Here is a 26,441-nt window from a genome sequence, read left to right as displayed (position 1 = left end):
TTACAGATGTGAATTCCTGGCTAACGCACAGTTATTTTCAAGTAGGGTTCTTCTAACAGAATGTATGATGTGGACAGTGTTCCTGATTTTGCTTATTCTTGTATCCCCAATGACTGGAACAGTGATTATGCATGGAAAGTCCTAGAACTGTGGAAGGATTGAATGAGCAACACTGGGCTCAGGAATCAAGGAAAGGAGAGGGTGGGGGTGCTATATTAACCCTTGTTTTCTTGTTGCTACAGCCAAACAGGTTCCATCATCAAGGTCCTTTCATTGCTCAGCAGCATTGTATGCAATAACTTTATTAAGGTCAAATAGATATCACAATACAGGTTTATCCCACAGGATCAAGAAACTGATTTGATTACAGATATCATCAAAGACAAGGCTGTTTTGTGCTATAATGCTTCGGAGATCACAGATCACACATTGAGTTTGTACATTGATCAGAACTCTTGTCTAGAAATACAGATGCTCATTCTGCCCTTCCTGTTGGTCCCTGGTGTTTCAATTGAATTAAATAAAGAAGAAAGACTGGTATTTTCTTGAGAATGAATACATTCCAGGATATGTTTCAGGAGAAATCCTCCTGGGATACAGACTGATATACCAAAGCCATTTTTAATTGATGTGTTGTACTCAATTCAGAATTAGTAATTTTGTTTAATGTATCAGAATTTTGAATAACTGGATGGAGGAAAATAATTAGCTTGAAAATAAATAGGTTTTAAACAATTGGCTGGTCATATAGGTCTATTGCATACTCTTCCTAGACTAATTCTTCAACACATCAGCATCTGAACTATTTTATCTACTCTGCATTTCCAGAGTTCTGATAAAATACCATGTCATAAGCACAGAGTTATTGGGCCTTGCTAGTCATGGTCCACAGAAGAAGATCCACAAAACACTATAGAAAGTTACAAGAATGTAAATAGTTAGCAGAATAACTAGGATAAATACTAGACAGTTACCATATGTAACACTGTCTTCTAATAGGGAAAAAACCCACCCACAATGCAATCAGAACTTGGGTAACATCAAAGACAAATTTGCAAAGTATACAAAGTTATGAATATATTTCTTTAAATATCCATTGAACAAATTCATGATGCAAACTGGAAAGTCTTCATAAATACAGCCAAATGTTTACTGTGTGAGAAACTGCTCATCCATGCATTAAATCATATGAGCATTGGTTTATCAAGTGAGAAAAATACAGAGAAACTGTTTGAAACAAATAGAAACCCGCAGTCCTACTGGGTCTAAAACTAAAAAGTAATAATACATGCATGTTGTGGTACATTGCGACACACCAAATTGTCTCCTAGGAATTGTTTAAACGTCCTGTGCATCAAATGCATCAGAAAACTCACTGCTATTTAATTGGATCTATGCATATTACATATTAGAGACTTTAAGCTACAAAATGTTCCAACTATCTCAATGCACATACAAAATGACCCTAAAGTATCTTTGTATATAACAAGGTACTCTCCAATTAGCCGTTTGTGATGAATAATGTATCTCCACATGTCATCTCTTCTCTAAGTACCATTTATCACGGGCCCAGGCGTTTCTGCCTTAATGAGGAAGACAGATCTCCAATTTACATTCAACCTATTATGCATTAATAACTGATCGAAACTCTTAAAAAACTCTTCTGCCACCAAAATGGAAGGTGGTGAGGCTCCTTCTCCAGGAGGAGGCAAAAGCTACTCGATTAAATCTGATTGGTAAAAGAAGTAGGGCCAGTAGGCTGTTGGCCGAACTCATCAGAGGATTGCCCCAGATTTGCCTGCTGGCTATACCCACCACTTGACCCATAACTTTCTTGGTTGTAACTGCCTTGATTGTAGCTGCTAGAGTGCTTCTCCATGGGATCCGAAAGATATCTCTGTCCTGAGGAATGCCAGCCGGTCTCCTTGAAGACAAACCATATGTTTCCAGCCCAGAGGATGAAATTCAAGAATCCAAACACCTAAAGGAGAATCGGAGCAAAGGAGTTGATAAACTATAGACAGAGACTCTAGGAAAAAATCTCAGTTTTAGAAAAACCTTAGTGTAAGGACACTTTTCATTTACAGTTGAGCTGGTTTTAAGGTTTCACTAGGAACCACTATTTGGTTTAGAATATCCAAATTAAATCAGTTAATTGTTTGCTTGTTAGATGTCAAGTACTGCATAAACAACCTTATATTTATTGATTTCCTCGATGTAAATGGATTCTGCTGTTATATGTTTATATTAAAAGTTTAGCAAGAGTAAGATTCTGGTCCAAGGTCACATGACTTGGTAAGTAGCAGAGAAGGAATGCAAACCCTGTTTGTCTAATATGATAGCCTTAAATCTTGCACAAACCATCATTATCTCCACAAGCAAGGACATATTCTTCATGCTATACAAAGTTATTTTCAGATGGTATATGACTGAATATTTTTATTTTAATAATGGTGCATTCACTTATAAAATTACCATCTCTTTTTGGCTAGACATACTCTTACTCATTTATTGTAATGCTGTAAAGAAAACGTGTAAACTGGGTGATTGTAGCTCACACCTGTAATCCTAGCTACACAGGAGGCTGAGATCTGAGGACTGTGGTTTGGAGCCAGCCCAGACAGGAAAATCCATGAGACTCTTATCTCCAATTAGCTAGCAAAAACCCATCAGTGGAGGTATGTCTCAGGTGGTGGAACATCAATCTTAAAGGAATAATCCATGTGAGAAGGAGATGCCCTGAGTTAAAGTCCTAGCACTGACATATACATATGCACACACACACATACACACACTCAATTTTTAAAATTCACACTAATTATTATTTTTTTAATTAGTGGATTAAAACATCATGGAATAAGCACTGAGTCAGGTGATACAAGGAAAAACAGAGCTAGATAGCATCCTCAAAGGCTGAGTTTCAAGTAGTTGAGGAAATTAAAGTTGCACTCGCTTCGCTTCTTCTTCTCAGGTTCCGAAAGTGGAAGATTTTCAGGGTTATGAAATGCAGTCTCAAGAGCTAGATGTTGAGGTTGTTCTCTGGAAAGTCCACCTGTTCTTCAGCAGGTGAGACAGAAGATCTTGTGTTGCTTCCCCAAATCTTAGGGTTTACTGGAAACAGAATTTATTGCCATTACAACAGACCTAAACAAGAGTCCCGGTTACGGGGCTTGTTCTGTAGCCATTTCCATGACTGTTTAATTTGCATGGGGATTAATCAGAGGCACTTTGTTTTAATAAGCCCACTGGAGACAGATAACCATAGTATGGCTCAAAGCTGTGATGACATGAAAATGTATTTAGTCACTACTCCAGCACAACACTGACCAGTCAAAACGGACTTGGGCAATGACTGGAGCTCTGGAATAGAGTGCTGAAAGTTTATTGCTGGATTAAAATGTATTCCTTGGATTCGCATGGTGGGATAGTCTAGAATTCTCTAGTTGTGTTGGGTTTGTCCAGGATTGTGGGTGGATCCGGATCCAGTGTCGTCACCATAGGACCCAAAGAGCCTGGAGCAGGGGATTTGCTGAAGTGGAGCAGTATTTTACCTGCAGGGGATCATTGCTCGGTCTCTTGATTAATTGAGTGTCAGCCTTCGTGGAGGAGGAATTTATGGATTTGGAATTCGGGGTGAAGGGATGGCTGTGTATGGACAAGGCAGTTTTGTCCCTGGATTTCAGGGTTGTTTTTACCTAAGTAGAATGAAAATAATATTGCCTTCATTTGGGAGGAGTAAAATGGAGATAGATAGATAGATAGATAGATAGATAGATAGATAGATAGATAGATAGTAGACGATGCCTGGCACATTAGTAAATAACAAAAGATAAATTACGTTCGGAATCATTTTCTAAAATATTTACATGCATTATGTTCTGTTGTCTCTTTAACTGCTGCATAAACTGACTGAAGCCGGTTTTAGTAGATTAGATGATTGATAAATACTATTGGCTATTTGAGCCATGCCTCCAGACCTTCTTTGCACTGATTATTTTGAGACAGGATCTTATTTTTTGCCCAGACTTGCACTGGACCCTCATCCTACTACTGTAGACATTCTTTTTCAACAGAAAGGCACAGAGATATCAAAAGAGGCAGACATAAGAGGCGGAAGATGAGAATCGTCCAGTTCCATGACTGTCTTCCAACTCCTGGCTCTAGATTCTACCCTGAGAAGGCATATCCCTCATGTTTTTATGATTATTTTCTAGTGTTTTGCATAAGCCAACTCAATATGACTTGAAGGCAAACAAGTATGTAATTAAAAAATGTGCTTTGGCTGATTAATATCCTGTCCCCTGATTTTGGTAATAAAACATGATTTCTTTTGCAGAGCCAAGTTTCAACCAATCGGCTTGAGTTCTCTCCTGCAGCTGAGATGGAGAAATGTCAGGTTAGGCGAAACTTCCCAGTAATGACAGCTCAATGGCTTCTAGAATGCCAATTCTTCCTTAGATCCTGCCCATTCTTGCTTCTTCAAATCTTGTTAGGCTCACCAGCTGCTTGGTGTTTTTCCAAGGACATTTTTTTTCTCTGATGAAAGTAGAGTCTGTTTATATGCTTTGCAATCTAAACACTTGAATGAATGTAGACATTATGCCAGAAGTGGGGTCCATAGAACCGACATTAAGGATATGAAGAGCATTTTTGTGTTAGGCACTTTAAAATGGCATTCCCATAGGGGGCTAGCAAACTTTTCTTTTTTATTACCATACATTAATTATATGAGAGGAGTTTCATTATGGCATTTCCAGATAAGTACAAATGCATTTCAATTAATCTTCCCTCCTCTGTCATGCTACCTTACTCTTTTCCTGATCTTAAAACCATCTCAACAGTTTTCACTGTTGTATTTTCATACAGGCAAGTAAACTGTTTTCATCATATTTATCCTTATTCAGTCTCTTGTTAGCCCAACCCCCTCACATGTTCCCACACTCCAACAAAACCTGTCTTAGTTTCCTATCATTGAATTTTTTAATGTGTATTAAAATTGGACTATATGATCTGGCCATGGTATTTTAGATCTACATATATTGTGTTTTGCTCAAAATAACCCTATCTATTGCTTTCCTCTTCCCCCCAGCTCTTATTGATCAACAGCTCCATTGAGTCTCCATGTCTTCAGAGATGTTTAATATTGATATATTCATATTTATTTTAATATGTAACATGAAACAACAAATATACTAATATACAATATGCATCTATAATTATAGATTAATTATATAATTGCATATTACTCCTAATATGTATATATGTATCCGTGAATATGTATGTGTTCTGGAGCTCAAAGACTTTTAACTGACATAGATATATGTTATAACACCACTAAACTTCCCTTCCTACATGTCATATTGTTTTGTTTTAATCCAAACAATGCAATTTGATTTCAGGAGATAAATCAATTGTTTTTCATTCATAATTCTTATCTTTTAGCATTAGTGGTGCCAGAGATAGAATTAAAAAGATCATTTGGAACTCTGTAATTTCCACATTGTTTGGAAATTATGAAATAAACAAAGACTGTAAGCAATCATATCCTTTTCACTTTAAGATTAGTCATGCTGATCAAATGTTGTCTACAAACAAGTTACAGAAGCAACCATGCTGTATGCTAATGCATGTAATAACAATCTCAAAATAAATGATAATGATTATGAGCTCCTAATACCAAGTTTATGTACAGGCTTGCTGTCTAACCAAGGTAGGGCTCCCGCTTAGACCATCACTAGGGTAGCAACATTTCCTTCTTTGTAAGTGCCTTCCTAGGTTGATTTATACAAAGCTGGAAAACCACACACTAACCTTGAAGCAAAGGTAATTATTTTTAGGATTTGCTAAAGCATGTTGTTCCTTTAACCAGTACTTCTGAGCCTCCTATTCTTCCATAAGTGCCACTTCGTGTTGCCATTACAGCTTGTCTTTTCCAGACACAGCTTCTTTCTGTGGAAGAACACAAGTTCTCCCACTTATAAATTAAGAATCCAATTTAGGACATCCTTACTAACTTACTTTCCCTCCTTCTCTGTAAGAGCCATACACTTGATGACAATATTTGATTTTGTTCAGCTAATTTAGTGCACCCTTTCAAACAAAGCTATTAAGCAACTAAACTGGGGGATGGAGAAAAAATTTTAAAAATCACCATAGCTATTATAACTACTTTTGCATATCATGTATTTTCTTTGGCATTCTGTGAAGCCTGAATATTTATATGCAGCTTATTGGGTGTACTCTAACTATGTGTTGCTTGAATAATGTTTTCCCTCCCAGGAAATGTCTGTGCCATCAAATATTCCTTTTAAGTTCTGGAAGGATTCAGCTTGAACATTTAGGTTTTATATCTGCTATGGCTTAGAATTTTGACTTGACTGTCATTTAGTCTGCGACCGTTAATACTTGCTAGGATTTTTTTTTAAACTAAGAACTCCAGAACTGGTGGCATTAAAGTGCATCAATTCTGACAATTAAAAACCTGAAGGCAAAAAGATCATCTTGTCCCTAGACTGAAATGATTAACCTTGGATTTGGAGGCAGACATTTCCAAGATGATTATAAAGGTGATTTCTTATTTGTGGCTAGCAAATGAAGACCTGGGATGTCAAGTCTAGATGAAATCTTACTTACCACAGATGTGTTCAAGCTAGACATGACAGGGCTGTGGACGGCCATGCACTTGTTGGACGGCTGTTTGCAAGCGGACATCAGTAACAACACTTCCTTAGGATCTGTTGCGACTTTCACATCAGATAGTCCTTTTGCCCAAGCAGATGAACCCACCAACCACAAGAATGAAAAGACAACAGTGACAATGAAATCCTGCAGAAACATAGATAAAACAGGAAAAGAAAAGAGAGGTGAGTCCCAAAGCCAAACAATTAGTTTATATAACCTTTTCTTAGCCTTTTGGAAAACTCTAAAATCTCTAGCATCAGGACCAGGAGAGACATGTTGAAAAACCAAAGTCATATAATGATGTATTTATATTTACATGAGATAAGTAATGACACTAACCATTACAAAATGTTTATTACATTGCAGGAATGATTCCAAAGACCCCACCATCTTCATCTAACAGTAGCTACAACATTCCCATATAAATGCTATGACTATTACCCTATTCGTAGACAGAAAACTAAGACAGAGAATACTTGCACAGCTTGCTTGAGACTCTAGACACTGTCAGCCTGGCTCTTAACCACTATACTGAGATAATTTAAAAAATTTAGTGATTTTTGTCCATTGTCAAACACTCTTGGCGCTGTGCATGGGGGGCAATCCCAGCTACATAGGAGGCAGAGGTCTGGAGGAGGATCACAATTGGGAGCCAACTGGGGGGAGGAAGATGAGACTATTTCAATTAATACACTGTCATGTAGGAGACATTTGCTGGAGGATGTGGTCCAAGCTCATGCAAAACAAAAACTGCAAGATTTGATCTGAAAAGTAACTCAAACAGGAGGACTGGAAGCATGGCTCAAATGGCAGAGCACCTCCTAAGTAATTGGAAGTCCCAAGTTAAAAACCCTAGTAGTACCACCACCAAATACCCACAAACCTGTTGAGTAGTTCATTACTTCATCTTGTTAATTTTTTAAAACACCTGCCTGTGTATTTATTATCTGTTTTTTACCTGGAACTGTGTTATGCTGAAGACAACAGTTACATTAAGTGATATTTACAACTCAACATGAGAAAACCAAGGTCCCAGGAAATTGAGGTATGACAGAAATTGACAGTCCCAGAATTCATATCTAGATATGTCTGACTGTGAAAAATACCTGATATATGGGCAGGGGAAAGAAGCTGCCTAACAAAATCTGTTATGTAAGTGAATAGCCATTTTAGAGGAATAGCTCCAAATTTCTGATAGGGTCTGTTTCAGGCTATTCCTCCTCCTTCATGTCTCAGAAAGGATGACAGGTAGGATTCACAGTTCCAAACTTAGGAACTCAGGCTCAACTCTATATCAAACTTAGGCTCAACTATCTATCTTTTCAAATATATTTATATTTGACCACTGTAAAAATACTGAGTTCTAACTGTATAGTGGTGGCACACATCTGTAATGCTAGCTACTGGGAGGCTGAGCCCAGGAAGATCGCAGTCTGCCTGGGCAGACATATCTCAAGACACCTTCTCAACCAATAGTTGGATACCGTGACACACACATCTCATCCTGGTTAGATGGAAGGCTGAGATTGAGAACATTGCAGTGTCAGGACGGAGAAATCCATGGGATTCCATCTCAATGGAAGATGGTTGGCATACTGTCATGTGCCTACCATCCTAGTTATGACAGAAAAACTAAAGTAGATGGATCGTGGCCCAGATGTGTGCCCAGGCACGAACTGAGACCCCTATCTCAAAAATAACCAGTACTTTACAACTCTGGGTGGGGGGGTGGTGGAGAGGAGTGTGGGAGGTGGGGGAGGGAAGGGATAGTGGGACAACAAGGGAAGGGGTAAAAATGATTGACAAGTGATGTACTCATTGCCTTACTCATGTAGCTGTAACCCTCTGTACAGCACCTTTACAATAAAAACTTACAAAAATAACCAGTACAAAACAGGGCTCAACAGGAGAGCACCTGTTTAACCAGTATGAAGCCTCACGTTCAATCCTCAGTGTCACAAACCAATCAACAACGACAACAGCAACAACTGAAAATGCCTCTTGTGCTTCTTACCTAAAATAATAAAGACATAGGGAAAGGAAACTAGCAAATATAATGCAGCAACAAAAGTAGGCTACTCTTTCATTCGTAACAAGTTTTCTTGGAATGTATTTCTTTCCCACTCCAAGGCATGGTGAATCTGCTTTGCCTGGGCTCTTGCCCTCCTGGTGAGTCACCTGAATAACTTTGATTAAGACAGCATGCTCTTCACTGAAGGAACTCTTCCACCCCAACAGTGTAGTGTGTGCTGGCATTTGTGAGATGTGAGTCCTCACAATGAAGAGTGGCTAAATCTGAGAACCTGGTCCCTTTTCATCCAGAGGCTGCTGTGAATTATGACTCACTAAATTACCTTTTCATGTTGGCTATAGAATATTGTGGGCAATTCATAATCCATTCATAAAATTTCTAGGACATGGTTGCTTGCAGATGTTTCTCTCAATGGTCATCGGCTTACATCACTGAGATGTTGTTTGTTAAGAGCAAAGAAGCTTCTCTCCCCTCCCACATAGCAGGTGCTTTCCTTACAAATCCTTCCTTCCCTCTTATTTTTAGTTAGTTCCGTTTGAGTCTTATATACCCTTGGAAAGCTGTCTAAGCCCTTTTGGGAATGACACATAGGTTTAAAGAAACAAGCAAACAAATACAGTATCTATAGATGTCTATGAGTAATTGGAAAAAAGAAATTACAGTTGATGGGTTTGCATTTGGAACTGAAGGAATGGTTAAACAAGCCAGATTGCATCAAATCACAACTCTCTGTTCACATGCCATCTGGTGACGTATTTCATTCTTCATTTTCAAGCTACACACATGTACTATCTATTGTTTCTGGATATCAGAAGTTCGAAGTATGTGTCACAAAGCTACAATATAGATCTAGGCAATGCTGGATAAGAAATGTACTCATTACCTTGCTCATGTAACTGTAACCCCTCTGTATGGTATTTTCACAATAAAAAACTTAATAAAAAAAGATCTAGGTTGGCTCCTTCTGCAGATTCATTTTTCTTCCTTTTTCCCATTTTTAGAAGACACCAGCGTTTATGGGTTCATGACCTTTGTCCACGCTCAAGTCAGGAATAGTCAGACTGTCCCTTCTCACGTTGTGTCACTCTGATATTTATGTTTCCACTTTTGAAGGAACTTGGAGATGACATGGGTTCACCTGAACAATGTAAGGTATCACTATTTTCAAGAAAGTTCTCTCAGGAAGATCCTTACTTCTGACTGCAGTTTTAACCCCTCCTTGCTGTGCCCCATGAGATAGACACAGGTTTCAAGGATTAGGATGGAGTCTTCTCTGCAGAGCTGGAAGTGTTTTGAATGTGAGAATTAGTTGGGGGAACACTGACATTCTGACAGTCTTACACCTTTTCAACTCATGAACATAAGGAAATTTATTCCACTCATTCATTCACACATCCCAGTAGTATGTTTTGAGTAAATTGCCTGTCTTGAGAACAGTCTTAGGGAACATAAAACATGCATGCACACACACAGGGTATTTGCATCAAAAGGTCTAAAAAAATAGGCTTAAGCTAAGCTTATGACTAAGAAGAGAATGAAGATAGGGGGACCAGATCAAACAAGCTAGACATTTGCTTGCAAGTTTTGTTTCTGGGCTGTTGGCATGAATCTTAGTTTGAGGCTAACCTGCAGATAGTGAGACATAAACCAAATACTTTGACCCTTCTTTCCTCTTATTTCCCCATTTCCTGCTGAGGCTCCCTACAGGTCAAACCCAGTAGGAAGCCTGGAGGTAGAAGTTCTCAGAAGTGATCCCTCCTCGGCAACAAAGATCAGACTCCATCCTGAACTAACCATCTTTTCTATCTCCTGAGCATTTCTGGTCTGCCAGGACCACAGCTAAGCCCCTGTAAACATCATTAACCTTATAACTTAGCTTCTAATGTCTGCTCCCTTTTACTTATGAAGAAATTGAAGTGTAGAGAGGTTAAACGGAAGTGTAGAGAGGTTAAACGTTTTACTTATAATTAATACCTAGATTGATGGGTAGTATGTTACGCACTTTCTGAAAATGTGGAAGGGCATTTGTTCTTTGGTGTATTTCATGTAGATAATTACATAATTGGTTCTCTAAATTTTAAGCAGTTGGGTACTTCCTAAACTATCTTGATTTTTATCTGCATTCCTCCTGTGTTATTGTTTCATAGTTAATTTAAAGCAAAATGTGTTTTTATTACACAAACAAGGTTAAAACTTATACATGCCTAATAAATGTTAAGCCAATGTATCTTCTCATAACTAGAAGATTATGACTATAAATGTAACACAGAAATAAAATACCTTTAATTCTGGTTAATGTATGCTCAAGGCTTGGGAGCCTAGAATCTTTGTAAAACTAAGAGATTAACAGGTGTTAATAGGGACTAACTTTCACACCATGTTATTAAACTCTGCACTAATGGTGGTGTCTTAACTTATTTTATGTACCAGGACAGGTAAGTGGCTCTTGGGCAGCCAATTCTTCCTGAGAGTACAGACAAGGATCTGGTTGTTTACAAAAATCTACTTATTTACCTAGCAGAGATAATGTGTGCATGGTGGATGAATTTATAATATTCATTATCCCATGCATGTGTTAACTCTTTAACGATAACTTCTGTCGTGTTTGCTTGTGTTATTTACCTCCTGGAGCGGACAGCTTGACATTTAGATGTTTCAGGGTTTTGGAAATCTCTCCCGTGCGGGATCTGTGTGGTCCCAAGAAGTAGTCAGAGGAAATGTTACTAATGCCATAGAAATTGCAGCCCAAAAGGTGAAGTGATATATTTGTCCATGGTTCCTTAATGGTTTTCAAATGGATTCTGAGAACTAATCTCATTCTGGAACTTAAAGAACTTTGATGTGCAATCTGAATATGTTTCCCCATTTGTGTTTACATGATCTGTTTAGCAAACAGAGGAAATAGCCTGGTTTAATTCTGATTGGGCAGTTTGGGTCCATTTTATTTTATCCATCTATCAATTAAGTTGTTATTATTCATTCATTTATTTATTTATGGTGTCCCTTTCTAGCTCAGTGTGCTTGCTCTCTGCTGATGCTCAACTACTTGTGCCTTGAGGTTGAACTCAGGGCCTACGCGCTCTTGTGCCCAACGCTGGTGTTCTACAACTTGAGTCATGGCTTCATTACTTGCTTTTTGGTGGTTAATTGGAGACTAGGGTCTCATAGACTTTCTAGCCCAGGCTGGCTTCAAACAATGAGTTTCTGATTTCAGTCTCCTGCGTATCTAGGATTCTAAGCATGAGCCACTGGTGCTCAGCTTTGTGAGGATATATGTTAATGCTATAAAGCTGCTAATCTTGGTGAGAGGAAAAAGAGGGGGAGGAAGAAGAAAAGATGAAGGAGAAGATGAGGAGATTCCGAAGCTCATCATTCTTCATATGCCAGCACTAAATGCGTCATGAAGTTCACCACTTCATGTTAACTCTGCAACAACTCTATGAAGGACTTTATTCTTATTCTTATTTAATGACACTGGAAAACTGAAACCAGTTTCCAAAGTTCACTCAAGTGTATTTATACCAGCTTTAGGGTTTCCTGTCCCAGGAGGGCAGTCTCCCCTTTCTGATATTGCTCATTAATCCCCCTGGACTTTAGAATCTTTAGTGACAAATCCCCTAACAAAGTGATTTAAGCCTTCTGAGGGAGCTCTAGTCTCCATAGTATGCCAAGATTTGGAAAGGGAGACTCTTGTTTCAAATGTGCAAAAGAAAATATCCTTGGTTAGGAAGAGAGGTGAAGCCCTCAAGTTTGTACATCTTTATCAGAGAGAAAAAACATAGAGTCAGATAGTCTTTAATCTCAGCTGTGTGGCCAGCTCCACAAGGTGTTGTTTATGAATCACTGTCCCTAGATTTTATCAGAGAACTTCCCACTCTATTTATCTGATAGTTACCTCATTGCTAATAAGCCAAGAAATCTGGAGAACCCACAGATTCATTTGCCAAGCACATTCTTGGAAGATTCAACCTCAAATGCCTCTTTCTACCTCACATCTCGCCTCCGTTCTTTCCAGGACCCCAAGCTGGAGGGTACAGATTTATCTCTTAGCGGGAACCTCTTTCTGAGCTCAGCCAGAGATCTATACAAGCAAGCGATCCACAGGAGTGCAGGAATAGAAAAACTAAGCTCCCTAATTTTCACTGCCCTAGCTGCAACAAACACTGGCTTATTATTGCAGTTATATTTTTGATGCAAGAAATAAGCAATTGCGAAGGAGTTGGTCTTGAATCCTTCAAAGATGGTCATAGTAAGATGAGGTCTTTGTAGGTGATAATGATGGTGTTGATAATGCTAGCGATGGCGGTGATGATGATAATGAGGAGAGAGCTTAACCTAAGCTTGAAAGAAATAGAACCAGGATTTGAACTCAGGGAGTTGGGCTCCTGAATCTAGATTAGTAGTCTATAATTTAAAAAACAGTGTATTGCTTTCAATGGATATGACTTTTCTGAGTTAAAACAAAAACATTAATACTTATGGCTATTGCTTATGGATCAGTTAATATTCTGTGCTTCCATACATTATTTATACAACTCCTACATAACATATTGAGGTGACTATGATATATCTTGCTTTACAGTGAGAGAAAGGCTAAGCTGAGGAGACTAATTTTCTAGTTTCCAGACTAAGTTCTTAAGCTTTTGTTACCATCAAAGTTTGCTAAGGTACAAAGTTGATATTCTTGGCCAGAAAGCGAACTGCCTTACATCCTAGTTCAGGTTTAATGGCAACCCACATGCACAAGGCTTAATATCACTTCATTTCATCCTCATACAATCCTGTGACTTTTCCTGCTTTACAAATGAGGATGAGAGGCTTAATCTAGTTAAATTAATAGGGGGTTGGGTACCATACTCTGATCAGTTGAAGTCAAAATTCCATCTGTTTGTTCATTGTCCCATTGCTATAGTTTTCACTTTCAATTAGATGCCTAACATTTATCACCTTCCTATTCTAGTCTGGGTGCTATTTTACAAGTGCAAGAGAGGATATGGTAAAGTCACCTGCGTGTGTTTGTTTACTGCAGCATTGCTCAACACAGTCACAGAAACAGCCCAGATGCCCTACAACAGACAAATGGGTCAAAAAATATGGTACACACACACACACACACACACACACACACACACACACCCAAAATACAGCCTCTCAGGTAAATGTGCATATACACACGTGTATATACACATGGGCATATGTGTATATACATGACCAAGCTGGCTAAGGTATATCATACACAGAAGGGAGGCTCTATGGTATAACCCTACGAACCATGAACAGACAGTTTAACAAAATGAGTATCAGGAAGCTCCAATAGGTTTGGAATGCAGGGTGTTAGTGGAAGGGATTGGATTAACAAAAAAAGGAACAGTGGACAAATGCAGTTGTAATACTTGATGTATGTATGTGAAAAGAGATGGGGCGGGGTCAAGGGGGATGTGTAGACAAACGAAGACGAAAAGAGGAGGAGAAAGTCATCAAGAATTCTATATATGTCCTACAAAATTAATAAAAGTGAGGGAAAGGATGGGTTAGGAGGGATGCGTGAGAATATTAAACAGTTGACACTGATCAAGATGCATTGTATTAATACACTGCTGTGTTGAGTGACAACTCCTTTGTACAACTACTTAAAGATAATAATAGAAAAGATGCCAAGAGTTAATATTAAAAAAGGACACGGTAAACTTGATATGACTGGTGGGGGAAGGGGGAGGGTGAAAATGATTGACAGATCAAGACACACTGTATGTAAATGGATATGTAAAATTGTAACTGTTTTGTACAACCATTTAAAGATAAAAAAATAAAAATAAAATGATAAAAAAAATCCATGGAAAGGAAAAGACAGGAAAGGAAAGGTCCAAGGGTGGGTGAGGGTATCAGCCTGTATACTGGGTTGTTTTCACACTAGGATATCTGTTATCACCCTGTTATTATTTAGGATTTTGCAAAAAAAAAAAAAAGCTGTAGTGGGTACCAATGTTCTTCTGTTGCAAGGCCTTGATTTTTAATCAATCATTTTGTTTCATGAGTGGAGATTTTGGCTCATGCTCATGAATCAATTCAGGATTTCATTTCTTTTGTCCCCTTAAGTTAATTTTGATTGTGACCGACATGCAGCACTTGTTCCTATTCTAAACTCTTCCAGGGAACTTCATCAATGGATTTGCAGTTGCTCAGCTGTACAGCTGAGACCTAATTTAGGTGTTTAACTTACCTTGTGAAAATGAGACTTTGAAAATGTTTCTCTGCCTCTGTCTGTCTGTCTCTCTGTCTGTCTGTCTATCTCTGTTGTTCTCTCTCATCCTCCCTTTAGTCTATCAACAATTGATTTCATACTGCTGGTGGGAACGGGATGTAGCTGGGCTCTGGGGTGACTTCAGTCACGTTATCTTCACTAGTTTCTATAGACCCATTTTTCCTGCCTACGTTTTCATTACAAACAGCATGAGCTTTTTAGAACAAGTTATGAAGTATTAGCAAAATAACAACTGTTTAAAATAAATGTAAAATATTAGTCATGTTATTATTAGTGCAGCAATGGGTCAAGCACTGTGCTAAACCTTTTACTTAGGGTATTTTACCTCATCTTCATTGAGAATATATCTGGGCTTTTAGAATGCAAAATAACACAGGGTGACTAGGTCTATAGTCCAGAAGCTCTGCAGTGAAATCCCAGCTCTTACTAATTAGCTTTGAGACCTATTCAACTCCACTTTTCCTATCTGTAAAAGACAGCAATCATGGTATGACATTTCATAGGGCATTTTTCAAGGATAGAGGAATTAATGCTATAAAAATATTCATCTCAATGCCTGAAGGTTCACTTAGTTCTACTGCATATAGTATTGAAAAGTATGTTGACATTATTAATGAATATTGATGGCCAATGAATCAGGTGGGCTCATTTGTTTATCCAACACATTTCTAGCTAGCTGCCAACTCTTGGGAATACTGGAGGTAATAAAAACAGATGTGATCCCATTACTCACTGTGGTGGATGAGAGAAAGTTCAGTCAATTAAACACAGAAGGATACGTAACTGCCTCAGATGATAATAACTTTCCAGGAAAAGGTCTTGGTGTTTTTTTAAAAAAAAAGAAAAAGCAAAGCAAAGCAAGAAAGAAGAAAATAAGAAAATGTCTAAGGATGCCTGGTGAGGACAGCCTAGAGGGATAGGAAAAGGTACATAGGGCTGGATATACAAAGAATTATTTTGTTTGGCCCTTGGATGCATCTGAAAGCAGACTCATCCTGAATAATAAATATACTCCAAAATGGCTTATCTGGAAGGCCTAGGAATTGACCTCTAGAAGGGGTACCAGGTTCTCTGCTTCCTGCTTGGTTTATGTCTAAGGAGGCATATGACTATTGGGTCATAAAGGACTAAGGAAATTTCCTGGGCTAATCATCCAAGTAAAAAGGATTTGAATACAGTAGCGCACATTTCTTGGAGATTTTGGTAGACCCCTATGCCTGTTGAAATGATCAGCTCTGTAACTGTCTACCTACAACCTTTTCCTTCTTAGCAAGCTAAACAATAAACAAAGTGGAGTCCAGAGAATAAAGAAGTCTATGGTAGAGCTGTCCAAACATGTAAATCTTAGCAGAAAAGCATTTCTGTCTTTCTGAATCCTGGCACCCTAGTAGTTTGCAGACCAAAGGAAGACACCAGCATTGTTAAGTGTTTCTAGATGACTTGCTAGCTTATACAGGACATGGTGCTCCTTCTGGTTACTGGCTTTGACATATCCATCGATAAATGCATAAACAGGCAACAAGCCCAAGCTCATAGAGGAGAAGCAAGACAACTCTTGAAAACAATTGAGATGTCTTAAAAAGAACAGACTGATGACAATGTGCCTTGTGAAGGTTAAGATGTGTTTGTGACTTTAGCTAACTATCACTATCCCATAATACTGTGGAATTTGTGAAATTTATGTCATCACTTAATTTCAATAAAGAAAAAAAAACACAGACTAGCTAGGTAATCTAGGACGAGTCTCCAAATTTGAAGACTCTTATTGAAAACTTATCAGTCTTTGTTATTTTCATTTTTTTTTAGCACTTCTACAACATTTTAGAAGCAGTCATTGCACCAGCTAGATGAAGATGTTATGATCTAGCTAATTAACCAACAGCTTTGCTCCTTGTCACAAAGCTTCTGAGCATTACAAACACATCTGGAAAACACCAGATGTCAGGCTCCATAGAAATGATGATGGCTTACACCTGTAATCCTAGCTACTCAAGAGGCTGAGATCTGAGGATCACAGTTCAAAGCTAGGCCTGGGCAGAAACGTCTGTGAGACTCTTTATCAAGTAACCACCAGAAAAACAGAAGTGGCACTATGGCTCTACTGGAAAGTGGTAAAGTGGCCCTATTGAAACGTGGTAAAGTGCTAGCCCTGAGTCAAAGATCTTAGGGACAGTGCCCAGGCCCTGAGTTCAAGCCCTACAATCGACGAAAACCAAACAAACCAAAATAATAAAAAAAACCACAAAGAAATGAAATGTCTGGAGAAAGTGTAGTTCACAGAAGATGCCATGGGAGGCCTGCAGCAGGCCGAGGCAGTTAGACTTGAACTCCACCTCTTACGTAAGTTCTGAACATCATGCAACTACCCCATCACAGTTTATACACACACACCTTGGAAGTCTCTTATTTATGAGAAATCACACCCCACACACATACATCACACATCTTTGTCCCCAATACTGGGATTTGAACACTTGAGCTTGCAAGACAGGCACTCTACCACTTACGCTGTGTACCATCCCTTGCTTTAGTTACCTTTCTAAATGGGTCTTGAGATTTTTGCCCAGGCTAACCTGGACTGTGATTCTCTTATTTACATGTTCTGACTAGCTAGGGTTTATAGGCGCTTGTCATCATGCCCAACCTTTTTATAGATTGTTGCCCTGAGATAGCCTCAAACCAGTACCCTTCTGATCTCTACCTTTTAAATAGTTGGGATTACAGGTGTGAACCACTGTACACATTTCTTAAAGAAGATAGCACAACTCTTATTTTTTTATACAACATCAGACAGTAAAGACGAGGATAAATGAAATGTCCTCTAATCAAAAGAATTTTTTTTTTCTTTTGGCCATTACTGGGGTTTGAACTCAAGGTCCTTTGCTTGCTAAGCAAACATGTAACAATTGAACTATACCCTCCTGCAGGAGCTATTTGCTTTAGTTATTTAAAGATAAGGTTTCACACTTTTTGCCCAGGTTGGCCTCAGACTATGATCCTCCTACTTATGTCACAGACATAAGACTTGTTCTTTAAAACACATCTCATTATCTTTCCTCTCTCTCCATCCACGCTTAGATCCCCAACCAAGTTGGCCTCAAAACACCAGTTTCTATCTCTACCTCCTAAGTAGTTGAGATTATAGGCATGAGCCACTGGTGCTGGGCTAAAAATAGTTATGTTCTGTAGGAAGAGGCTGGCTTCCAATGTAAGTTCTCAATTTGTCTAAATATTCTTATTTTTCCTTATTGCTAAGCTATGTTTGAAAATAGTTATGGTCTGTTGGAAGTGTGTGTGTGTGTGTGTGTGTGTGTGTGTGTGTGTGTACTAGTCCTTGGTGCCCAGCCATTGTACCTGAGCCTTGAGCTTTTTTGCTCAAAACTAGTGTTCTACCACTTGAGCCACAGCTCCACTTCTAGCTTTTTGGTGGCTATCTGGAAATAAGAGACTTTCCTGTCCAGGCTGGCTTTGAACTATGATCCTTAGATCTCAAGTCTCTTGACTAGCTAGGGTTAAAAGTGTGAGCCACTGGTACTGGGCCAAAATGGTTATGTTCTGTAGGAAGATATTTCAAGTTAGCTAACAATGAGAATTTTGACCAAGAAAATGGTGTCAGGGCCTCCTGGCTGTCCCTTCCCATAGAAGTTAGCTCTTGTCTGAACTGCAACTTCTGTTTCCTTTGTCTTCATCTTTCCCTGAAATCAGGAGAAAAGACACATCTTCCTCCCCCAGAATTATATAATATGAGAGTGGGAAGGAGCTGCTGAGATAAATTCAGGCTGTCAGATAGTCCTTAGAAACAAAATCCTAGTATTAACTTACTATTCTACTGGTAGCTCCTAGACAGGGTACTGACACAAGTGGTCAGAAACAATGCAATGAACCCCAGCTGTGGATGGCTGCTGGAATTCTCTGGGCATTACTGTTCACATGGACTGGAACGCTTCCTTTACAGAGTCATTGCGAGAATTACAATTAAATAAAAACCTTGAGCAGTAGAGAGACTGGAATTTTTTTCTGGTACTGGAGTTTGAACTCAGGGCTTTGTGCTTACTTGGCTTGCTTCTTAGTTAAGGCTCTACCACTTGAGCCATATCTCCAGCTCAGTTTTTTTTTGGTGGTTATTTTGGACATGGAGTCATGAGGACCTTTCTAGCTTTGAACCTTCATCCTCTGATCTTAGCCTCCTGAGTAGCCAAGATTGCAGGATTGCATACCTCGTGAGAGTGAGTGTGTGTGTGTGTGTGTGTGTGTGTGTGTGTGTGTGTGCCACTGCTGGAGCTTAAACTCAGGGTCTGGACACTGTCCTTAAGGTTTTGTGTTCAAGGCTAATGCTCTACCATTTGAGCCTCAGCTCCACTTCTGGCTTTTTAGTGGTTCATAGGAGATTAGAGTCTCTTGAACTTTTCTGCCCAGGCTAGCTTCAAGATCCTTAGACCTGTCTTTTGAGTAGTTGGGATTACAGGCATACGCCACCTGCACAATGGCCTGAAATTGGAATTAAAATAATTGTTGCATAAGTGATTGCAATGATAGTAGTGGTGAAGACAATGCAATCTTCAGATAATGTGGCTTGTTTTGGTTATGTTCACTACATTTGATATGAATTTAGCTCAACCAATTTTATTTTCAATCTTCATTTTGCCATTGCTCTTGAAAATAGAATCATTCTGCTGAAATTAAATAAACAGCAACAATCAAAAAATGGTAGGCTTTGCTAAGGTAGTCTACAGTGCTAAGCCATGGATATTTTCAAGCATTTAAGTGTATGTGTGTGTGTATGTGTGTGTGTGTGTGTGAGAGAGAGAGAGAGAGAGAGAGAGAGAGAGAGAGAGAGAGAGAGAGAGAGAGAGAGAAAGAGAGAGAGAGAGAGAAAGAGACAAAGAGGGAGAGAGAAGAGAGACACAAGGGGAGATGGAGAAAGAGAGAGGTGTACAGAGAAAAAGAAATAGACACAGATAAAAAGAGGAAACATTTCATCTGATTCCAGTACATGACTAGACAAGAACTTGGGCAATTGTGTAAAGACATAGCCCATCCGAAAACTTGTGCCTGGGAGAATGAGCCACTAATCATGGTGATGACCCTACTTCATTACAAAAAGGACTGGCTTAACCCCTCTGCTCCCAGTGCCTAGCCAAATGTCTACTATCAATAGCTTCTTACACATACTTATGGAATAAAGAATAGAAGGAGACTTCAAACTTGGAAGAGATGAAAAAATCACTTGTCTCAAAAATCTGCATATTTTCTTAATTACTTCAAAGATATAAGAGATGCATATCTGGCTACCTACCCCAAAGGATAATTTACTGTTAGGATAAAAGGATGGGAAAACATTTCTGAAATTTCATTTTTATCATTTTTCCTTATATACACATTTCCCTGTTACACCCTTTTAAATGACTGTATATAAAATGTGGCGTGCTTTTAGAATAGGCATCTTTTACTGTGTTTCACCTTTGGCAATTAGAAGAGACTTTCTGCTTCTGGAAATGAATATGATTATAGTTCACACTTCCTCCCACCAACTTATTCTTTTCTTTCTTTTTTTATTTCAAATGAGCAAATGGTATTAACACACCAGTTAATGAAAAGAGCTGCTATTTTTCAAGTATTCCTTCTGTCTTTCTAGAATTGAAGAGTCATTATTCTGTCATCTATCAACCCATCTGTCAGCATGCAACAGATGGTTCAAATGAAGAAGTTGGAAAATACCAAGGAAGGAAATTATCCTGTGCTTCACCATCCACAGCTCAAATTCAGTCTGACTTCAGAATATTCCTTTGCCACCTCCCCACTCATCATGTGAAGTAAAAGTGGGGGAAAATATTGCATTTGAATTACAAATTCCAAGCCATTCCTCAAGGCATGTCAACTGGATACACACTGTATTAAAAGAGTGCAAAAGATAAGCTTGAGTTTTGCGTATTAGTTATGTTGCTTCGTATGCACAAAGCTTCTGGCAATTTATTTGACCTCAGTAAGAGGTTCTGTTCTCTCAGTAGAAGAGTAACAAAGGAGTAGGTTGTTTTAGAGGGCTATTACAAAAATTAGGCAGAACTGGATGATCATGTGTGTGTGTGTGTGTGTGTGTGTGTGTGTTATCTTGCATGAGGCATCACAACAAATAATTGATCCTATTATTATTTTCAACATCAGTTTTTCCATTCTGATTTTTTTGTTCCAGATTTCTTTTTTTTATTTCTTTTTATTGTGAAAATACCATACAGAGGGGTTATAATCACATGAGCAATGTAATGAGTACATTTCTTATCAACATTGTTGCCTCCTCCTTTGTTTCCCCTTATGTTCCAGATTTCTTGTAAGTTTATTCTCAGAGATTCTGGGTCTCTGGTAGGTAGGATTTGAGCAGGTGCTGAAGGATAGAATGTAGGCAGACATATAAACACAGAAAGATGTGATTAATATTTGTATGTATGTGTGTACTTATTTATCTTCAGGGTATGGTGTACACAAAATATAACCTGCCAAAATGTAGTGATGTTGTTGACTGATGTGTGGGTATTCTGGGAAAAAGAAACAGGGAGCAGGGAGACACATACAACCTATATGGCATTGCATTCTTGAAGCACATGTGTTTTTCTGGAAACGTAAGGATCTCAAGGACTTCTGCCCAAATCCTCCCAGAGAGAGAGAGTGATAATATGTTTTCTTAGTTTTCATTTCAATCTGGATGAAATAAATATTTGGGAGTTTTACTTAGTCTAGGCATAAATATTAATTGACTCACAACTTATGTTTCGTTCTTTATTTAGCTGACTCTACTTATTTTGTCAGTTCTGTGATATTTCCAATATACAACTGTTAGGATTTCACATTTACAGTTTTTAAAATCTTTTTTTGTTTGTAGTGAGAAGTTTTGGGAGTGTGGACTCCCTCTTGGTGGTCATATTCTTTTGGAACAGTTTCTGGGTTTGCCAGCAGACTAAAAGTTTTTTTTTGTTTTTTGGTTGGTCCTGGGGCTTGAACTCTGGGCCTGGGCGTTGTCCCTCAGCTCTTCAGCTCAAGTCTAGAGCTCTACCACTTGAGACACAGAGCCACTTCCATTTTATTCTGCTTATGTGGTGTTGAGGAATTGAACCCAGGGCCTCATGCATGCAAGTCAAGCACTCTACCACTGAGACACCTTCCCAGGCCCTCTAAAAGGTTTTAAGTTTTGAGAAGCATGGTGTATCCCCAAATGAGAAAGTTCTCATTGTTAGCTACCACAAATCTTCTAAGCAGACTCTGATTCTTTAAGTCTGCAGCTGAATTCAGGTAAGTACTTCTAACATACTTCCAAGTAATGCCTTCCAAGTACATTCCCATGCATGTAGTTTGAGAAGTGAGTCCTACCTCTTAGTGAACTTCTTGCATAAAAACTTCCCAGAATATTCCAGCATCCATCCTTTCCATGGTCCCACCTCTCATAATTTACCATCTTGTCTTAGCTTCAGCAAGATAGTTATTCCTCCCCTCTCCCCCCCAGTTTATAACACAATTTTCTTCTTACTTTCTCTCCTCTAACTTTTTCTGGCTATGTGCTACAAACCAGGTACTGTGGTAAGTGCTTGCATGAGTTAACTTTACTCAGATATCAGTGAGTGGTTACTACTGTCATAATAATCAATTAACGGGTGAAGCTATAGAGGTACAGAGAGGTTAAGGAAACTGACCAGTGTCACCCAGCTACCAAGTGGTAGAAGCAAATCATAAGCGCAGTCTGATTCCAAAGCTGGGATTCCAGCTAGTAAGGATTTTCTAAGATTATGCCTTCCCGGGGTTATGTCAAATATAAGTTTTGTAATTGTCTCAGAACCTAGTCTAGTATTATATCTAATTGATACGGGCAGATAGAATAAAAAAATAAAAGTAAACTATGGGTTTCTGTTACCTGTTCCCTTTAAACCTATGGTTATCTGCTTAATGAAACCTTTGAAGCTGAGTTTAAGAAAAGTAGTACTAACATGATCCCACACAAGTCCAATAATATGTACTTAGCCAGTATGCAACTTAATAGAATATTGTCATGTGTAGGAGCCATGCAATGGAGACAATCAATGACCTATGGTATATTAAAGTCCGTGGTAATGAGATCTCATTAGTTGCCATATTGTCCTGTTGATGAGAAGCAGAAAATAGCTACTCAAAAAAGTGAGTAAGATATTCTTCGTCACAAAGAAGACCCTGATTCCACATGAATTTGTAGAAATCAGCTGAAAGTATAATATTCTTGTACAGTTGTTTGCAAAGCTGCCCATTAAGTGGTACTAATAATATCATTCTATTTAAAAAGTCTATTGCCCTGTAGCTAAGTAGTGTTTCCCAGAGTCCAAAGAAAGCCATCACCTATTTTGGAAGTTAAGGTGTGTGAGACTGTGGCTGTGGATTTCAGGAATTGCTCTCTTTCCATTTAGGCACCATGGTAAAGAGTAGAGAATGTGTTGAAGTGTTAGGAAACAAACACATAGAAGTACATTGTTTTGATGATTTGAGAGAAGACAAAGGCCAAATCATAGTATCTGTTAAACACTGCTATTTAGGTTAAATAGAAGCAAAATCTGCAGGGGCTGGTGGTTCACACAGTGTCATCCTAGCTGCTCAGGGGGCTGAGATCTGAGGATCGCAGTATGAAGCAGGAAAGTCCATGAGCCTCTGATAGCAAATTAATCACTAAAAAAGGCAGGAGTCTGAGTTGTAGCTCAAGTGTGCCATGCTTGAGTGAAAAAGCTAAGGGTCAGTGTTTAGGTCCTAAATTTAAGCCCTAATACACACACACATGCACACACACACACACACACACACACACACACACACACACACACACGAGGGATAGGGTGATACTGATCAGGATGTTTTGTACTCACAAACTGACATGTTGGGTTGTAACCCCTTTGTACAACTACCTAAATGTAATAAAATAAATACTTAAAAAAATGAAATAATGGAGGAGTCCTCAAAGTGATCCTCCTGGATCACAGGTGGTTAGAGGTGAAGTCTTTCGGAAAGTGAGGCTAGATTTGTGTTGCTACATGCCAGCACATTTGACTATGGTGGGAAAAGACTTAGGGGGAGAGGGGGGGGGAAGGGAGAGAGAGAGAGAGAGAAGGGGAGAGGGAGAGGGAGAGGGAGAGAGAGAGAGAGATTGACTAGGTGGTGACTAACTCTAACTAGTTCATTTCAAGTTAATCAAGGCTCATGTATATACTAGGTTCATGCTTCAGCTTCTTGGAAGTTAAGCAACAGCTGCCTGGCTGAATCTCACCCTGTACCCTTTGTGCCTGGCTTTGGTTAGTATTTCTTTCTACTATATTATGAAATCTATACTGCCATTTTCAACCTATAGGCCATACCTGACTTTGGGTTTGGATTGCTACCAGCTAGGAATAATTTTATATGTATTTTTCAGAGTTACATTTCAGGTATTAAAAATTATTGTAAAATTGAGGTACAGAGGTGTTACAATTGCATAAGTCAGATAATGAACACATTTCTTTTTTTGAACAGTGTCATTCCTCCCTCATTTTCTCACATTTTTTTCTTTCTTGACCCCTCCATGCAAGTTGTATAATTCATTTCCAACATAGTGTCTAGAGAGTATCACTCCTGAGTTAATTCTATGTATTTTTGACAAGTAAAGCAAACATTCCAATCTTTTCTATCAATTCTGTTGTTTTGCCAAACCACTTTACATAAATATTTTCTGCAAGGCAGATGAGACTTTCTCAAACTATAGGTTCTTTTCTAGAAAAAGATTTAGATGACGTTTGCTCATAAAAAGTAATGAGATAAAGAGCATTTGTTTCTAATATTCACCAGCTTCCTTTTCTTAAAAAATTATAAATGGCTGTGAGGATAATTTTATCATAGTTTGGTCTAGTGCCATTGGGTCATAAAATAGATATTTATAAGCATAAATATAACAGTCTTTTCTCCAATATTAGGCCTTCATACTAAGGAGAAACACAGAATGTTCCACAATGTTCTTCCTCATAGAAGTTTTCTTTCTTCCCCCCTTTCCATCTCTTTCGTTTCCCTTCCTTCTTTCACTTTCTTTTCTCCCTTTCTCCTTTCTCTCTTTTCTTCCTTGCTTCCTTTCTTTTTTTTTTACAGTAGAGATAAAGAACTAGCTTCAAAACCAATTCTTTTTTTTAAAAAATTACTTATGCATGCCAAATGAGAACCAGGAAAATTAGCCAGATAATCCTGGACAATAAAAACATATGAAGCAACAATCAGTACACATTTTTGATCATTCCTTTTTCCATAATGTGTTAGGTATGTTTTAAACACTAGAGTCATAGTACTGTACAAAAGCAGACCCAAATTTTGGCTGTCATAGAAGGTACTTTCCTGTGGAGAAGGTGGATGGGGATGAGGCGAAGAGGTGAAGGCTGCAGTGCTTTGAGGACTGGTAAGGGGCATAGAGAAAAAAATTAGGGAGGAAGAATAGGAACTGAGTGTGTTGGGAAGTGGGTGCTGAAGTGCTACATAGGATAGCTGGGAAAATTATAAGGGAGTCAGCCCTATGCATATCTGGGTAGAGACTTCAGAACAGAGGGAAGAGGGGAACTCTGAGGTAAGGGTGGGCTTGGCGGGTTTATCAACCTAGAAAAATGACAGCCTAACTTACTTGCTTCTAATGACTTCAAGGGTGGTTCATTAACTTTTAGAAATCTTAATGGACATGAGATCAGGTATGTATTATCTATCTATCTATCTATATCTATCTATCTATTTATCTATCTATCTATCTATCTATCTGAACTGAATTTGAGGGAGGATAAAATGTTATCAGTAAAAGATTGTAGTTGTACTTTGAACACAAAGTAGTGCCAATCTGGATGAAGGAAATGACAGTTGGATTAAAGGAAGAGATAATAAGACAGATGTGTGGTTTGGTGAGGGATTTACTTTAGGGGTCAGGGCAAGGCAATACCCAAGTTTCTAGCTGGGCCAAAGTTAGTTCTCATTATTGGAGCCTGAGATTCTGTGATGCTAACACCCAATATTCTAACAGTCATAGACTACCAGCCAAAGCTGTGGGCTTATGGAGCTACTTGGTCTGACTCTGGGTGATTGTTGGTTTCATTGAGAAATAATGAGCAATAGTCCTGGGGTCTATCTGCCTCTTCAAAGTTATTCACAAGGAAAAATAAAAATAATTACAGTATTTCTATTCTTTCTTTTTTCTTTTTCTTTCTTTCTTTACTTTTTCTCCTCTTCTTCATCTTCATCTTCATCTTTTACTGGTCCTGAAACTTGAACTCTGGGCCTGGGTATTGTCCCTGAGCTTCTTTGGCTGAAGGAGAACTCTACCACTTGGGCCACAGTGCCAATTCTGGCTTTTTTGAAGAATTTATTGGAGGTAAGGGTCTCACTTTCCTGCCTAAGACTGGCTATGAACTGCAATCATCAGATCTCAGTCCCCTGAGTAGCTAAGATTACAGGCATGAGCCCCTG

The 26,441-nt window shown here is 38.6% G+C and overlaps 1 protein-coding gene across 1 annotated transcript in view; it reads right to left on the bottom strand.

Moving 5' to 3' along the window:
* Window positions 1-347: 347 nt before the first annotated feature.
* The window catches only part of Synpr (synaptoporin), a 161,676-nt gene continuing 135,582 nt past the window's right edge, over window positions 348-26,441 (bottom strand). The window contains exons 4-5 of the mRNA XM_042680067.1: window positions 6,634-6,825; window positions 348-1,981 (exon numbers count right to left, since the gene is read on the bottom strand). Coding sequence (XP_042536001.1) covers window positions 1,724-1,981; window positions 6,634-6,825 — 450 coding nt within the window. The 3' untranslated portion in view covers window positions 348-1,723. The remainder of the gene's footprint in view (window positions 1,982-6,633; window positions 6,826-26,441) is intronic.

Source organism: Dipodomys spectabilis, unplaced genomic scaffold, assembly GCF_019054845.1.
Source record: "Dipodomys spectabilis isolate Male_0828 unplaced genomic scaffold, ASM1905484v1 ptg000054l, whole genome shotgun sequence".
Lineage (NCBI taxonomy): Eukaryota > Metazoa > Chordata > Mammalia > Rodentia > Heteromyidae > Dipodomys > Dipodomys spectabilis.
The sequence above is the reverse complement of the archived record's forward strand: the minus strand, read 5'-3'. Positions and strand labels throughout refer to the sequence as shown.